The 17,290-nt window shown below is 32.9% G+C and overlaps 2 protein-coding genes across 3 annotated transcripts; one reads left to right on the top strand and one right to left on the bottom strand.

Moving 5' to 3' along the window:
• Positions 1-322: 322 nt before the first annotated feature.
• Positions 323-4,467, bottom strand: LOC124440027 (post-GPI attachment to proteins factor 3-like). Of its 2 annotated transcripts, XM_046990353.1 has the most exons (10): positions 3,852-4,467; positions 3,591-3,743; positions 3,452-3,514; positions 3,013-3,074; positions 2,352-2,378; positions 1,989-2,098; positions 1,821-1,861; positions 1,029-1,103; positions 855-943; positions 323-769 (listed from the first exon to the last, which is right to left on the bottom strand). In XM_046990353.1, the coding sequence occupies exons 1-10, from the start codon at positions 4,131-4,133 to the stop codon at positions 718-720; spliced, it is 954 nt and encodes a 317-aa protein (XP_046846309.1). In that variant the 5' UTR covers positions 4,134-4,467; the 3' UTR covers positions 323-717. The 2 variants fall into 2 exon arrangements, with proteins under 2 accessions (XP_046846309.1, XP_046846310.1); XM_046990354.1 differs by lacking the exon at positions 323-769 and having other exon boundaries at positions 859-943; positions 1,029-1,098.
• Positions 4,468-10,538: 6,071 nt separating this feature from the next.
• Positions 10,539-17,010, top strand: LOC124440841 (myeloid differentiation primary response protein MyD88-like). The gene is given in 7 exon segments (XM_046991280.1): positions 10,539-10,669; positions 11,775-11,992; positions 11,994-12,075; positions 12,445-12,477; positions 14,467-14,511; positions 16,036-16,305; positions 16,412-17,010. Coding segments are annotated over 6 exon segments (996 nt in total). The 5' UTR covers positions 10,539-10,669; positions 11,775-11,791; the 3' UTR covers positions 16,777-17,010.
• The last annotated feature ends 280 nt before the right edge of the window (positions 17,011-17,290 follow it).

The raw sequence follows: 17,290 nt of genomic DNA, 5'->3' as shown, positions 1-17,290 counted from the left end.
AAATACATCATTATCCTATACTTTATATTCTTCAGTTCAGCTAACCATTTACTAAGCTTTAATTTAAAAAACTATCATTAAAGTACAAATTCTTTGAAAACCATTATTTTTCCCTATGTTTGCTCTTAAATCAGGGCCGTGGGAAGACGATGAAAGTATAGGTGGCGAAAGGGTCAACAGTCCACAAGGATCGCTAAACATGACAGCATTTCCTATAGGAGCGCTTAGATAATCAGTACTTCGTAGGCCGTCATCTTGAACTCAAATAATTTAAAATTGATCACGTTTTTGTGATCAATACAATGGAAAAGGAAGTAGTTTCTTTGGAAAACATACATTTTTGATTGTATGAAGATAAATGCACGTAAGAACAAGGAAAAAGTAAATTAATTCTAACTGCACATTCGTTGACGTTCATGTAAGCATCGTGGTAGTTAAATTCAATATTCTATTTCAATAATTCTATTGCAATTATTTAATTTCAATCTATCAATCTCTGTTTCTAAACGCCATCCAAGTTAGTGCAAACATCAGTTCGATTATTTGGCTTCAACGTCACCATACATACGTACGTACACGTCAACTTTTATGACGAAATGAACATCTGGCTTCAACGTCACCATACGTACGTACGTACGTACACGTCAACGTTCATGACGAAATGAACATCATAAATTAAGATTGAAATCATTGTTAGAGAATGTTTATTTTCACTGATCATGGGATTTTTCCAAATTTTTCATCATGAAAGTAATCATCCAAGAAAAAACTTAAATTGAAAAATGGTTGTTTCACATAAGTATATTATACACAGATAATCAACAACAGAAAAATCAATAACGGCAACTCATTACCTGTACCAATAATAGCAATAAGGAATTGTTGTCAGGTGCCAGACAGCATGTGCATCTAAAATTCCCCAGATAGGTGGAAAGTCACAAATCTAAAATAATAAAGGTTCGATAGTTTGTTCATTAATTCTAAATGTACGTAATAGCTACAACACGATCTTAAAGTGACTTACTAACCTCAAGGACAATCAATAACACCAAAGAGATATTGATGAAAGCACATTTCCATACGTAAGGACGAGAAATTCTGTTCTAGTAAAAACGAGACAAGAAAAATTTCAGGATTCACAAGCGATGACGATTCATTGGAAAAGAGCAGACATTTCCCACAGTTATGAGGCATATTCCACAATTCTGCAGCATTTGCAGCACATTGTAGCAATGGCAACCTGTATCACAAATACATCATTATCCACAGTTGTGCAGCATTTGCAGCACATTGTAGCAATGGTAACCTGTATCACAAATACATCATTATCCACAGTTGTACAGCATTTGCAGCACATTGTAGCAATGGCAACCTGTATCACAAATACATCATTATCCACAGTTGTGCAGCATTTGCAGCACATTGTAGCAATGGTAACCTGTATCACAAATACATCATTATCCACAGTTGTGCAGCATTTGCAGCACATTGTAGCAATGGCAACCTGTATCACAAATATATCATTATCTACAGTTGTACACCATTTGTAGTACATTGTAGCGATGGCAACCTGTATCACAAATACATCATTATCCACAGTTGTACAGCATTTGCAGCACATTGTAGCAATGGCAACCTGTATCACAAATACATCATTATCCACAGTTGTACAGCATTTGCAGCACATTGTAGCAATGGCAACCTGTATCACAAATATATCATTATCTACAGTTGTACACCATTTGCAGTACATTGTAGCGATGGCAACCTGTATCACAAATACATCATTATCCACAGTTGTGCAGCATGGAAACACTTACGTAAAAAGACCAGGAGAGCCACCCTAATACATTGACAAGACCTAAAACAAGGATTAATAAAAATGTAAAAACACCATTCTTTATTTTTTCTAACTGAGACACCAACATTAAGAGATGATTTTAGGCCAGACGATTTACTAAACATCAATGACAATTAACGTTACGTACCAGCAGCCAAAGTTACTTTCATGTTATAACCATAATCAAAACGCACGAAAGAAAGATAACCACAGTGACAAATGAATAAAATGAAGAGAACAAGACCAAAAAAACGACATCTGAATAAACACAAAAAAGCAAGACATAATTGTGAGTCATCGATAGACTAATAAATACTGTACATGTATATCTAAATGCGACAAAAATTTTCAATTAACGCCAAAGCAGCAGAGGAGTACTTAAAAAAAGATGCTAAAATATAAGCTCTTCTAGTAAGGTTGTAAAGTTTTAAAGTACTTTTGTAAAGTGTAAAACAACTTATTGTTTTAATTATTTAACTTTAAAGCATGAAATAAAAATGAATAAACACACCTCTGATGATGCTGTCTGCCAAAAGTCCTATAAAATTGCAATAAACAAGTGTTATTTATCATGTCCAATATTATTTATGAAACCTTGCACTTGCATGATTAATTTTATTCTTCCTAACTCCATATCTGTTATTAATTTTTGATAAGCAAACGTAACATACTGAACAATAAGTTATCGAAGTAAAAGTGAGCACTAATGATTGATTTTAATTCCAGTGGAAATTTTTTCTCTCCAATTTTGATAAATTGTTTTTAGATATACTTTTTGAGAACGTACGTAGGTAAACTTAACATTTGGGTACAAAAAAATACTTAATTAAAAAATTGACTCTTTTCTATTCAGACTTGTTTCTTATTTTTATTCCACAAATACAAACGTTGCTACAGTTTCATCCATAATGTAAGATAAAATTACATCATAAAAAGCTAAATTTTTTTCTGAGAAAGTTATTTTAAAAAAAATTTGCTATTGTCTCTACACAAATATTCAACCTAAGTTATGTATTGTTGCCAAATTTACACAAAATGCTAATGTAATCTAAACTTAATTTTACTTGATGGATGTTTAAATATTAGCATATTAAAATTTTATAAACCATTTTACATTTCATCCAAAATCACATCATCCTATGTATTGCATTTAGTCATAAACATGTTAATACCTTACAAAATATGAGTAGATAGATACTAAAACCAACGATGTTCCACAAAAATAATCCATTCTCTATAAATATATAAATAAAACAGCTTGAAACTACCTACATGTATGAAGCTCTTTGAAGAATTATGATGTTACAATATATAATATGTAAATAATCATTGAAAAATGAATATTTTAACAGATCATTTTAGTGTTGATTCTAGTGTTGGTTTTGTAGTGTTTTTTAGTGTTTTATTGATATTTGACTATTTATCGACATTGTACATATACATAAGTGACATTGTACACATACATAAGTGACAATATTTCTCATATTAAGGTCTCCATAAATGACTATAGGTAGTTGCAATCTATTGGCTACCACTATGATGATCACATGCAAAATAAGATATGTATGCGCTGCACAAAAAAATAAAATAGAGTGAGTTTAAGTCGCTTACTTCAGTGAATACAAGATCTCTTGTGTGAAAAATTACTGACCAAAACCAAGCATGTATACTGACCTATAAATGGTAAATATGTCTTTAGTCTAAAGTACTTTATGCAAAATATAAAAATGACATTAAATAAAATAAATACCTTGTTATACAACCACCAAGTAGAATACATAGAATAATTAGGATTGACATGTTTTCTATACATTCTCCAGCCAAAGTAATGTCCAAGAGCATTACCAATTGAGAATATTGTGGATGCTGGTTCTTGAATTCCACCAAGCCGAATAAAAGGCCACTACAAAATCAATAAATTTTAAGGGTTTCTGGGGTAAAATTTAAAATATAAAAAAGGAAATGGCAGAAATAAGTCATGATTGTAGTTGCTACATATAAAAAAACTAACCTTGCCATAAAATTGTTCAACATTCAATCCTCTTGAAATAGAATTATGAGTAATTTCATGCATACAACTATACTTGCACTCGTCAGAACATTTCCAACCAAATAAACTCAAATAATATGGTAGCTTTCCTGGATAGGTCTCAGTATAACGACAAGATGTCATACAATAGCTCAAGCATACTCTAAAATCTTCTCTGCGGTCACCACTAGACCCAGAAGTCATAGAGTTTAGCCATGATAGGCTATAAAAAGTAAATAGTATACACTTATGATAACTTGACATTATCGTAACATCTCTGATCCCTTCAAATGTACTTTATTTATAAGTTGTCATCGTCGACCACAAATAATTCTTCTTGTGAAAATGGCATCATTGTTTCAGCATTTAAACTCAAACACCAAGACAAACATTATTGCTTATTTCACCAGAGATACGTGTTTCACCTCGAAGTGCAACTGCTCACTTCACTTGTGCAATGTCAAAAATAAAACACAAGAAATGGAAACACAATTTGAGTTATAATGTTTCAATTTCTATCAAATTTTTCAAAGTAGAACAAAAAGAAGACTGAGACTAAGCAATTTTCAGGCAACCGTGCTTACTTCATAAGTTATTTGTTGCTATAATTGAAAACTATTGATAGTAATACTGACATATGTTACTAATAGAGGGCTCTGATTGTATGTGGTTATTTATGTTGCATTCATAGAAGAACGCATGCGCAAAAAAATTGATTTCTCTGTCTATGAAGCGTTTTCCATTGCCAGGTAGACTACTTTTTTTGTTTCACTATTCTCGAATTTTCACCTTTTATGGAATAAATATAACCAATTACTAACTGTTGCATTCCTTGGTGGGGTAATGCCGTCCAAGAGATTTATGGAAACTTTGTAATTGTACCACCACACCTCCGCATGTAGCGATCCAGAGCAAAGTATACAACCCCTAAAGAACATCTTAGGAATTTCCAAAGAATATAAAATAACTTTTATGCTAATCAATTCGCTTCTGTGATTTTAAGTAATTCCAAGAAAAAATTGTTACATTTATAACGTCATTTGACTTGCTCCTGGATTTGCATACTAGCTACTGTATCAATACATGTGCCGTATACGTATGAAAAACATGTTTAAAACATATAAATAAAAAATGAAAACCAATAAAGATTTTATGCTTGGTTGATAAATGCAAATTTTCTGCACGTTATTTCTCAAAAATACGAGCGTATAAATTTAACCCACTAGACAATATTAAACGTCCATGAACTATCTCGCGAAGAATGGATGAAAACTCTTAAATAGTTCATTGTAGAACTGATAGGTGCTTGAGACTTCAAGTAAAAGACCACAATTATGCGCAACCAGCCGACGGTCTAAACCATTTAATTCGGTTAATGTGGTTTCCAACTTCATTTTCGGCAGAACCACATTGACTCCAGTAGTGAACTAAAGAAATGCAATGACATTACTTACAAGAGATTTAACGAATATTGTCAAGTAGTCTAACGTTACGTGCTCTTTGTCAATTTAGTAACTTTATTCTGTGTAGGCTTCTTTCACCACAGAACAAGAGAATGTTTAACATGTTCTAGAATTTTGTACTTTGACCTTCAACAATTGTAGTATCGGATTCCAGGGTTAGGAAACTACAAGGTGATATAGCACTAAACAGCATTTTCAAATCTTGAAAAGTTTTGACGTAATTAATGTGAAATATACATTTCTATGTTGATTAAATCTATATCTTGCAGTAGCTATTTGCTCTCAGGTTACCAACATGTACGCAGTGCGTACCTACTTTTCTAAAATGTACGTCATTGTATTTAATAAACGCAGTGTTTTGGGAGATATACCCAAAGGCCGAGAAATAAAAAAGAAACGTGAATATTCATGATAACTAAAATAAATGTTATGACAAATGACTTCGCTTGGCCCCAAATGTGGACACTGTTTTTTTGGCAAAAACAAAACGAAATGGTAGGGAAAACCGGTATATCCGGTAAAAAACCCTCCAATAAAAGAAAAGAGGAAAAATTTAGAAAAATTTTCTTCAATTTTTGTAATTTTAAGATGTTTTATATTTTTGTTGTTTTCAATGATCCCGATGATCTACTTTAACATGCAGCGTAGCCAGATCGTGCGTTACTGTCGTATAGAAATTTAAATTTACAGAGCGACAAAAACGCGCGCCGACTAACCTATTGACACAGCAAATATTTTGTGTTGGAACAAAAGAAACGCAAACTTTGGTGGAGAACTAAAAATGAAAGAGCGCGGAGTGTTAAAAGAAATTTTAAAAATAGACGAAAAATGAAAACTAATAGCAGCCATACATAAATCTTATATCAATGAAAAATGAAATGACCAAAGTCACGTCATGACTTGCATAAAATAATTTTGGTGTCTACTAGACTTCATTCGATTCAAAATTTCAATGTTTCTACCATTAAGACCTTCATTAAATAATAGCTGGCTTTCACTTGTGTGTTTTGTCAGAAAATTTAACAATCGTGAAAATTTAGTTTTACGGAAATTTTAACGGTTGAATTTGTAAATGCATATCAAAAGTCACACGTGTGAATCTTTCAGTAAAGACGCTTGTTTCTTGGTGCTTCTGTTCGTCGTTCATTCATTCTCCAGTAGAACACACAGACATAGCTACTCTATAAAAAACACGTTATAAATGTCAGCATAATCAATGTACAAAAACAAAATTTAAATATATTGAAAAGCACAAAACTGTAATACCTGATCTCCAATACCAATCTGATAAACTTGTTTTAGTAGGTCTCTTCCCTTTTTTTAATCGCGCGTTTTAACGTGGGTATGATAGAAATTTATTGTTACATTTTTATCTTAGAAATTCAACCAACCCTACTTGCAGCATTGCAATTTTCTTTATAAACGTCAAAGAAAATAAGTAAAAAGTAGAAAGCGAAAGCCAGCTATTTTCCAACAGCAAGTGACATATTTTTTGACGATTTCTTAATTTGGGTTTTTTCAAGATTAAGGCTCAAATTATAAAAAATAGACCATCAGGATCCACTTTAACCATCTCATGCAGTTACTAATACAACACTTATCTACTCAACTTACAAACCACAAGACATGGATCGTGTTTTTCCACTCGCTTGTTTTCCATCTTCGTAGAATATAGTCCATCTTTATAGTCCAATCATTTCAATGTTCATACGTGCATATGTCGTTATGCGACGTCCATTCACAATGTTTATAGCATTCCATACACGAAGTTACCGGCATCATCAACCAATAAAGTAGCTACTGATATCATGAATCGCCATTTCGATGTCTACAATTTCTGATGGTAACTTCAAGCGAAGGAAAAGGGATCACTTCAATACCCCAGTTATATCATCACTCAAAGAATGCTTAGTGCAGAGTTGATCTTTTGTGAGTATCAGCTGACCACCTTTAGGTGGGCTCATATAACAATGGGGCCCATCATCATCATATGAACAAACAACTGACATCACCAAAGAATCAAAACTACAAACGAACATTCTTGGCCATGAATCACCATGACACATGAGTAATGATAAACTAATTATAGTAATTGAAGTGGAGGACGCAGGTGGTAAAGGGAATTTTACAACTCCATCCATGTGGGATCTACAATACAAGAAAATATGAAACACATGTTTTGAGATTTCATGATGATTAACTCTGCATATGACGTCATAGTTTGCGTTTTTAAATTCTTAATCAGATATACTGAGAATGAGCAAATTACAATGTGTGATTGGCTCCTTAGGATTATGTCCTCTTTCACAAAGACAAAAGTAATCCTTCAATGCGTTTAAATAAAAAAATTCATTAGAATCTTCAGATTTTTTGTGTTTGGAATGTCGTTATGCAAAGTAAGGATGCATGATGTTGTAGCTTAAGATTTATGAATTGACAAAAAAATTTAGAAACTAGAGTTCAATTTTTTCCAAATATTCATTGAATCTTGCAGTCATACTTCTTAGGTTAAGGTTAGGAGAGTGTTCTGCTTGTCCTGATGTGTCTCGACTACTTACATTATTGTAGGGAGTCGTAGAAATTCGAGCAAAAGACAATTACGGCTCTCGTTCATTGCATGTCTACACCACATACAATCTGTGATAACTGCACCTCTATGCACTCAAACACATAGTGCGTTGGAGACAGAGGGCAAATTTAGTGAATTTATATTCCTGGCATATATTCAGTAATGACTGATGTGACATTGAACAAACACACCAAAATCAGTAGCATTAATAAAACCCTTGAGATTTTTACGAGAATCTCAATTATGATGAGTCAAAAGCAAATAATCATTTATCGTCAGTTTAGTCACTTACATTTGTAGTTTCCAGCCGTAGGATCTATTTTCATACATGATATCGAGGGAACCATTTCAAAAGGGTTTTCCTCGCTAAAATTTCTTTTCGCACCTGCTATCGACATGGATGAGATACTGATAGTATATATCAACACATCGTGGTTTTCAAATGTTCAAATATGGGCAATATGTCCATTGACAAAAGCTTTTTATGATTGACTACGTTGCAGCTCTGTGTTGATAGGTATCAAAGTTCGCATGCAGGTTTCGTTGACAGCTTGGTTTCTTCGTGTTGCGCGGTATATTATCAACTGAACTTTCTCAAAAATGTTGGAAAAGGCCTCTTGCTGTTGATGGAATTATTCCCAAAATATCGGGTAACACCAAGTAATGCTAAAATCACTAACCAATCTTTTCCTTTCTTCTTTTATAGCAACCTCGGTCCTATGAACGTATTTACAACTCTATTTTTCCATGTTTTCAAAAAGTTTCTTCAAAGTCCTAGATTCAATTCTTCTTCATTTGCATTCAGATGTCTTGATTTTTTATTAACAAACACTTTCAAATACATTTGCTTTCAAACAAACGTCTTACAGTAACTTGTCATCGATAACAGTTGAAGGCAACAATTTTTTTGCTTTGCAAAATCACTAATCTTTATGTTTTGCCTATACGTATAGTCTTGTTCCATCTCATTTGAACAACATCTGCTCTCAAAAACGCCTCGTAGTTTATACATAGCTACACTTGAAGTATATGGTATTTTTATACATGGTGGCATAACATTTTTGGTATTTGTTCCACATGATTGTTTAATATTCATTCTTCGTACTTTAACAAATTACCGGATATTTATCAAACCTAATTTTCAAAAAACGTATTGTCGGTAAACAAAAGAACTATACTTCTATGCTCTATCCTCTTTAATATACGAAAATGCAAATGACGATTAACCATTTTTCTCTGATTTTACGCGAATAATTAATGAATTAAATTTATTCAGTCTATTAAATAACGCAAATATTACGATTTTGGGCATTAAGATGTTGGTGATGTCAACCATAACGCTATTTACTCTCTTAACCTTAACATAGAAAGTATTACTTCGTCTAGTTTCTAAATTTATTATCGTCTCATGAATCTTAAGCTACAACATCATACATCCTTACTTTGCATAACGACATTCCAAACACAAAAAAATCTGAAGATTCTAATGAATGTTTTTTATTTACACGCATTGAAGGATTACTTATTGTCTTTGTGAAAGAGGACATAATCCTAAGGAGCCAATCACACATTGTAATTTGCTCATTCTCAGTATATCTGATTAAGAATTTAAAAACGCAAACTATGACGTCATATGCAGAGTTAATCATCATGAAATCTCAAAACATGTGTTTCATATTTTCTTGTATTGTAGATCCCACATGGATGGAGTTGTAAAATTCTCTTTACCACCTGCGTCCTCCACTTCAATTACTATTATTAGTTTATCATTACACATGTGTCATGGTGATTCGTGGCCAAGAATGTTCATTTGTAGTTTTGATTCTTTGGTGATGTCAGTTGTTTGTTCATATAATGATGATGAGCCCCATTGTTATATGAACCCATCTAAAGGTGGTCAGCTGATACTCACAAAAGATCAACTCTGCTCTAAGCATTCTTTGAGTGGTGATATAACTGGGGTATTAAAGTGATCCCTTTTCCTTCGCTTGAAGTTACCATCGGAAATTGTAATCAACGAAATGGCGATTCATGATATCAGTAGCTACTTTATGGATGATGATGCCGGTAACTTCGTGTATGGAATGCTATAAACATTATGAATGGACGTCGCATAACGACATATGTACGTATGAACATTGAAATGATTGGACTACAAAAAATGGACTATATTCTACGAAGATGGAAAAAAAGCGAGTGGAAAAACACGATCCATGTCTTGTGGTTTGTAAGTTGAGTAGATAAGTGTTGTATGAGTAACTGCATGAGATAATTAAAAAGGATCCTGATGCTCTATTTTTTTATAATTTGAACCTTAAACATGAAAAACACCCAAATTAAAAAAAATAAAAGATGTCACTTGCTGTAAGAAAAACGCTGGCTTTCACTCGCTACTTTTTACTTATTTTATTTAACGTTTATAAAGAAAATTGCAATGCTGCAAGAAGGGTTCATTGAGCGATCCAAACTAAAGAGATCCATTGCATGTCGACTTGGCATATTTTGTCCAAGTTTCCAGATTTTTAACCTGTATTTTAACATTATTGAAATCTACAGTGGCAACACTGAACACACTGGCAGCCAACAGCATCGTCTTGGTAACTAATACGGCCAACGCCTGTGTGAGACAGCCATAAGAGCCATATGGAGCCACCGGATGATGGCTTTTACTCAGAACAGACGATGAGAATATTTTAATTATTTTTGGGAAGTTACCCCGTAATTTCTTCGTCAGTTTACATTTAATTTCCATTGTCGGATCATTACAGGTAAGCGGTTGTTGTCGTTAAAGTAAAGTTCTTTGGTTGTTTTTTGTTTTCATTCGGCAGTTACGAAACATAAAGCTTATGTTTGAAATGACTGAATTAAAATTTTTAAGTTTATTTGAGAGGTATGTTGACATGTTTACCTCTTATATCGAGGAGACGTCCTTATTTTACAATATTTGTTTTCAGTATACCAGGTAACTAATCAGAGTTGTACGTAATACTTTCATTTCTTTAATTGTCTAATAAATGTATTATGATATTTCTTGAAACGATTTACGAAATCAATATTTAGAAATTTTATTAAGTTGAATTATGTGTCAAGGGTTTCAATGCCTTATCTTTAGGGTTATAAATGTATTAATGGCTGAGTTCCAAATACTTACGATTTCTATTAATGAAATTTTACAATAGTTTGGTTGATTTGATGTGTAAAATATTGTAATCATACTGTCCACAATATGCTTTCCTGCCGTAACAATATTTGATATTGTACTGCTTTCTTCTCTAATATCATAAACCATGCAGATTTTGAGTGTGTCAATTGTAAGTTTGACTGTGTGTGAGTATTTTGATGTACATATACGACATACTCACCCAGTTGTTGTTCTACAGAGTAGTCAATATAGTACAATTTACAGAGACTCGTTTTAAATTAAAAAAAAACACAAATACACCGTGGATTTGAAATTTCTTAGTTATATTTTAGACAAAATTTTGCCTTTACGATTGTTTGTTAAGTATTTTGAAGCTTTACTTTACAGACTGGGAAATATCAGGTCTGTATATATATTGTAAATTTAGCTAACTAAGCAAATTTATTTTAATGGACACAGAAATTATCTGAAATATTCTTTATCACAATTTCAACAAACATTATGTATACAATTGATTATTATTATCCTTGCCCTGGTCTTTTACCTTTATTGATTATCGTAACTGCTGTAATATATTTTTATTAAAGTAAATGTTGGTTCATTGGATTAATAAATTGTAGTGATGAAATATTGTTTTTACTTTATGTATTCAATTGCATTGTTTTGACCATTATAATATTTAAGCTGGGATAAAATAATTTTGAATATACAATACTATGCATATTATTTAGGAAATCTGGCATTAGCAATGGCATCTGGAGAAAAGAAAATGGTTTTACATATGAGTATTGCTGCTCATCAACTTTTATCAAAGTTACTTCGACCAAAGTTATCTGGTCATGACTGGAGAAGCCTTGCTGATTGTATGGGATTTACATATGAAGATATTCTTGACCTTGAATGTGATATGGATCCTGTTGTTTCTATTATTCCAATGGGAAAAGCAAGATGGTGCCACAGTGGAAAAATTGTTACTTTTTCTAGAGAAAATTGAGCGACCTGATGTTATTGAAGACTTAGAACCGTTTATAGGTATGTTATTTGCTTTTGGAAATGGATTTGTTTTGTATAAACTTTAATAAGTCATAAATTTTTTTATACATTCATGTCAATACAAACAAACTTAGATATATCATACATTGTTGTATGTATGGACAGTGATTGACTATAATTAATTAAACTTAATTTTGTTGAAAATTATTTTTCGCCGGTGATTAATTTAGACAGGCTGGCTATACATACTTACCAAATAATGAATCAAATCTTAAGACTGCCCAAAATGACAATTTCTATCATAAGATTTAAGTTTTTGTAATAAAGTTTTTTGTGATGTTTTATGGGTATTTAGAGTACAATTTTTTTTAACTTGAACTTTGTGTTTTGATTCTAATTAATTTTCAGAATCTACTTTACCATCAGAGTACAGAAAATCAGGTAATTTTTTACTTGTAAAATACTTGTTCATAGCTTTCTTAAGTATATTTGTATTTCAATAATTTCTTAAAAGCACCATGGATATCAGACATTTTAAATGAAAGACGAGTTTTTTATCGTAAACATGTTTCGGCATGCTTATGCCATCTTCAGTACATAGAATGAAAGTGATTATGCTATTTACATGATATATAAATATGTCACTACACTCTAATATTATTAACACCAATCATATTCACAATACACCAAAACCCATGGCAACGCATTTCACCCCATCCAATCACATTAATCCACCCAGTAATCCCATTAGACGCTCTAAACGTCTCCAAGTTATAACACGATTAAAGCACGTGTAAATAAATGTCCTCATTCTGATGAAGGCTTGAGGCAACGAGTCGAAAGCTCAATAAAAATCACTTAAAATCCGGAGAAACTTTTATCTTTTATGTATATAAATATGTGTATGTGACTATCGTTAAGTCAAAAATTACAAATTACAAATTACAGAATTAAAAATTACAAATTACAGAATTAGACCTCAACAAACAAATATACCACATTGATACAATATTTAACCTGTAATACAATATCTAACACTAATTGTGTAATTTGATACACTAACGATAGTCACATACACATATATATATATATATATATATATCATGTAAATAGCATAATCACTTTCATTCTATGTACTGAAGATGGCATAAGCATGCTGAAACATGTTTACGATAAAGAAACTCGTCTTTCATTTAAAATGTCTGATATTTGTATTTGCAATTAGATCACAAATGGGAACACCAGTGGTGACATGACAACAACAGTGGTGACATCACAACACCAGTGGTGACATCACAACACCAGTGGTGACATCACAACACCAGTGGTGACATCACAACACCTGTGATGACATCACAACACCAGTGGTGACATCACAACGCCAGTGATGACATCACAACACCAGTGGTGACATCACAACACCAGTGGTGACATCACAACACCAGTGGTGACATCACAACACCAGTGGTGACATCACAACACCAGTGGTGACATCACAACACCTGTGATGACATCACAACACCAGTGGTGACATCACAACACTAGTGGTGACATCACAACGCCAGTGATGACATCACAACACCAGTGATGACATCACAACACCAGTGGTGACATCACAACACCAGTGGTGACATCACAACACCTGTGATGACATCACAACCCCAGTGGTGACATCACAACACCAGTGGTGACATCACAACACCAGTGGTGACATCACAACACCAGTGGTGACATCACAACACCTGTGATGACATCACAACACTAGTGGTGACATCACAACGCCAGTGATGACATCACAACACCAGTGGTGACATCACAACACCAGTGGTGACATCACAACACCAGTGGTGACATCACAACACCAGTGGTGACATCACAACACCAGTGGTGATATCACAACTGTAATTGGAAGGGATGTATGTGGGATATGCCATATTAAGTTCCTTTGAAATCAAATGTTTTCAGCAGATTATAACATACTTTTATCAATATTTGCCCACCAATTATTGCGTTGTTGGCACTACTTGGAAACATGTGTAGTTCACAATTTAGGCCTGTTACTCCTGATGTTACACCATTCTATGTATGTGGTAAAACTTGGTAGATTGATGAAGCTAGATTTATGCCGCGTCTAGAAAATAATTAAAATTCGTCGAAGCTGGAAACGTCTGCGCAAATACAGTTCGTGTAGTCTTGTTAAATCAATTTGAGTCCAGTCTGTAGGCGCTTATGAAAATTCATGAACAAACTGAAAATTCTTGTTTAAACTTTGCCTTGAATTAGGAGATTATATTAGAAAAATGGTTGTATGGAAAATTGAAATATGTTTTAAATACGTAGCTAATGAAAAGATCGACTTTAACTTCGAACAACTTAGAAATATCAACAACGTATAATTTTGATGAAATGTTTTCTGTTTGGATAATTTAGATATCAAAGAAAGAAGGTTATCTCTAGAACTAGAGCGATTAACCGGTAAGTTTGTCGTGTTGATCAATTTTACAAGAAAGACAATTCATAAATTTTTGTCACATCGCATAAGTCTGTGTTGTTTGCCTACAGAGAGTTTTTTTTATGTTACGTATATCACCTGAATTATTCTAGTTTGATGCGTGTTTTTGTGATTATATATTCGCTTTCAAGTTCCAATTTTCTTTTCATTCAAAACAATCTTTGCATTCTACAGTAGTTTTGCTTATTTAACAATTTTAATACGAAAAAATCACGTTACGTACAAATCTTTCATCGGAATGTCGTACATGCTTGCCTGAGATTGCGGACATTACGTAATAAAGGGCAAGACTTTCAACTTCACATATATTGGTCAACAAAATGTCTGAATAATTTCCCGAGTCTGTCAAAGCCGAAGAACTGAAAAATATTCTCTGTTTGCTTCCCCTCGTACGTATCTCCCGATTTTATGTTCTCGAATGACAAAATAAAATGGCTGGACAACCTCTAGATGGATTGTACGTAACATTGTAATTGTAAAATAAAGAAATAGAGTTATAATCCTTGATAGAAAATACGTACACGCTACATCGAGCAAAACGATGCCAATTGTCGACGACTAAACGATGATCGACTTTCTTAAACTTATATTGCGACGTAAGAAGCAAACTTAGAAATTTCTTTAACACTCAAGAAATCAAAAACTATCACCAAAATTTGAATCACCCATAGGTTTACCGTATATCAATTGCCTTATATTTGCAAGGACATCTTTTAGTTTTACCAGTTCTTCTACCAGGCTGCTATTCCGCTTATCAATTCTTTTTGCTAACTATATGGCAAAAGACTCGTTTTTGTTTGAACTGCTCGATCTTAATTTTGAGCCATGGCAAGCTTCAACATTGCCTCCTTATTTACTAAAATTCTTCTTAACGAATCCAGTTCAACATTATTTTTACCAATGCTCATCTTTTTCACGATTTATTGCAGCTCCATGGATTTGAAACCTTTTTAAATCGCCATAAAAAAATGTTGCTTTCTATTCAATGGTGTTCGATGCCAACTGATTGATGCCATTACTGTGGTTTCATCTCTACATAGATCCTCTGTTTACATGAGTTTCTATGATTTTTCATGAAACAAACTGGTTTAAATAACTGTCCTTCTCATTTTGATGAAATCACTATGATTCATGTCGACGGCTTTTTCTTATTATTTTGCTCTAACAACTGAATTTCACAATTCCTATCATAACTTAACCTACCACATCCTTACATCAAATGCATCTCAATTCACATTCCCTTTTCTTCTTTTCGCCTTTTTTCGGAAGAATGGCACTTCAAAGAACGAAAGCTTTGTGTACCTATAGTCTATGTGTACCTAGCATGTACTGTAGTCTCTTCACTAAATTTCACAGTTTTTTTCTTTTCATTACGTATAAGGACAAAATATTATATTTTCATTTATCAAAATATATTATATATTTGTTTCTTAAAAAAAAAGAAACGTGTAGTTTATTAATAAGAGTTATTCTTTTCATATTTTCAGTTTCAGATGAAATATTTGATGCATTTATCTGCTACGCAAAAGAAGATAGAAGTTTTGCGTATAAAATATTAACAACGTTAGAATCGCCGCCTTTTTGTCGTAAAATCTGTATTGATTATCGTGACTATGTTCCAGGAAACTGCAGGATTGATCAAACTGCAAAAATCATTGAACATAGGTGCATACGTTTAATTGCTATTTTGTCACCAAACTTCACCAGTTCATCAAGCGCTGGATTTCAAGTGAGAATTGCTTTAAATCTTTCGCCAGGTGAGAATTTATCTATTTGAGTCGTATATATAACAAGTCATAGAACTGCTAAAAACTTCCCCATTTTAAATACGGCTGAATTCATAAAAGACTCTATGTTTTTTAGATTTTCAACAACGTCGTGTTATTCCAATACTTTATGAAGAATGTGAGATACCAGAAATTTTAAGGCCTATCTATTATTTAAATTATAAAGATTTGGACGACTGTGAACGTCCACATTTTTGGAAAAGACTTGCTTCCTCACTTGGGTATGTTCCAAAGGGAAGTCCTCAAGTTCAGCTTAAAGGCCATAGAAGTCCTTACAATAGTCCAAGTGGAAGTCCACAAAATTTGAGGAAAATTAACGATACATCATTAACAGATAAAAATGACAGAAATAAATCTTCCAAGGAAAAGAAAGAACGTTCCTTTAATGACAAACACAAATTACGTGGTTTCAATTTACTGAAATCAAGAAAATGTCAATAGTACAGCGGCGTGCATGAAACGAAATGATTTTCGCTTGCTCACAGTCTCATCCAAAGGCAAAGATGTCGACACAAGATGTCTCTTCTCTGTCTTCCTCTCTACTGCTGTTAATCGCAATGGGATCTTTGTTAATAAATTTAGTAAAACATGAACGGTAGACGACCAAAACTGTACTAAATTGGAAATATATTAAAATAAATAGGTTTTTAGCATGCATCATGCATGTTTGAAAAATCAGGCTGGTTTCGTCTTTTTAGCGTTTTGTTTCATACGAACGAAGGACAATTTCATTCGAGCAACTTCAAGTAACGTATATAAAACAACAACAAAAAACGACTTTCAACACTTTTCATTCTTCACTCAATAGCATTAGGTTTTACTGTAGACATTTTGTAAATGTAGTTTTTCACCTCAGCTATATGCCAATCACGTTTTTGACTTTAACTATGGCCATCGACATTGTACAGAAATGCGTTGTTTATAAACAAAAAGAATGCCTTCTTAAATTTCATAA

The sequence above is a fragment of the Xenia sp. Carnegie-2017 genome, unplaced genomic scaffold (genome assembly GCF_021976095.1).
Source record: "Xenia sp. Carnegie-2017 unplaced genomic scaffold, XeniaSp_v1 HiC_scaffold_2, whole genome shotgun sequence".
NCBI lineage: Eukaryota > Metazoa > Cnidaria > Anthozoa > Malacalcyonacea > Xeniidae > Xenia > Xenia sp. Carnegie-2017.
This window is presented reverse-complemented; position numbering and strand designations above follow the sequence as displayed.

Coding starts and splice junctions, on each gene's coding strand:
- LOC124440027 (XM_046990353.1), bottom strand. CDS start 4,133: ATGTCAAGTTATCATAAGTGTATACTATTTACTTTTTATAGCCTATCA. Junction 3,075..3,451: donor GAGATCTTGTATTCACTGAA/GTAAGCGACTTA, acceptor ATATATTTATAG/AGAATGGATTATTTTTGTGG. Junction 944..1,028: donor TGTTATTGATTGTCCTTGAG/GTTAGTAAGTCA, acceptor TTATTATTTTAG/ATTTGTGACTTTCCACCTAT.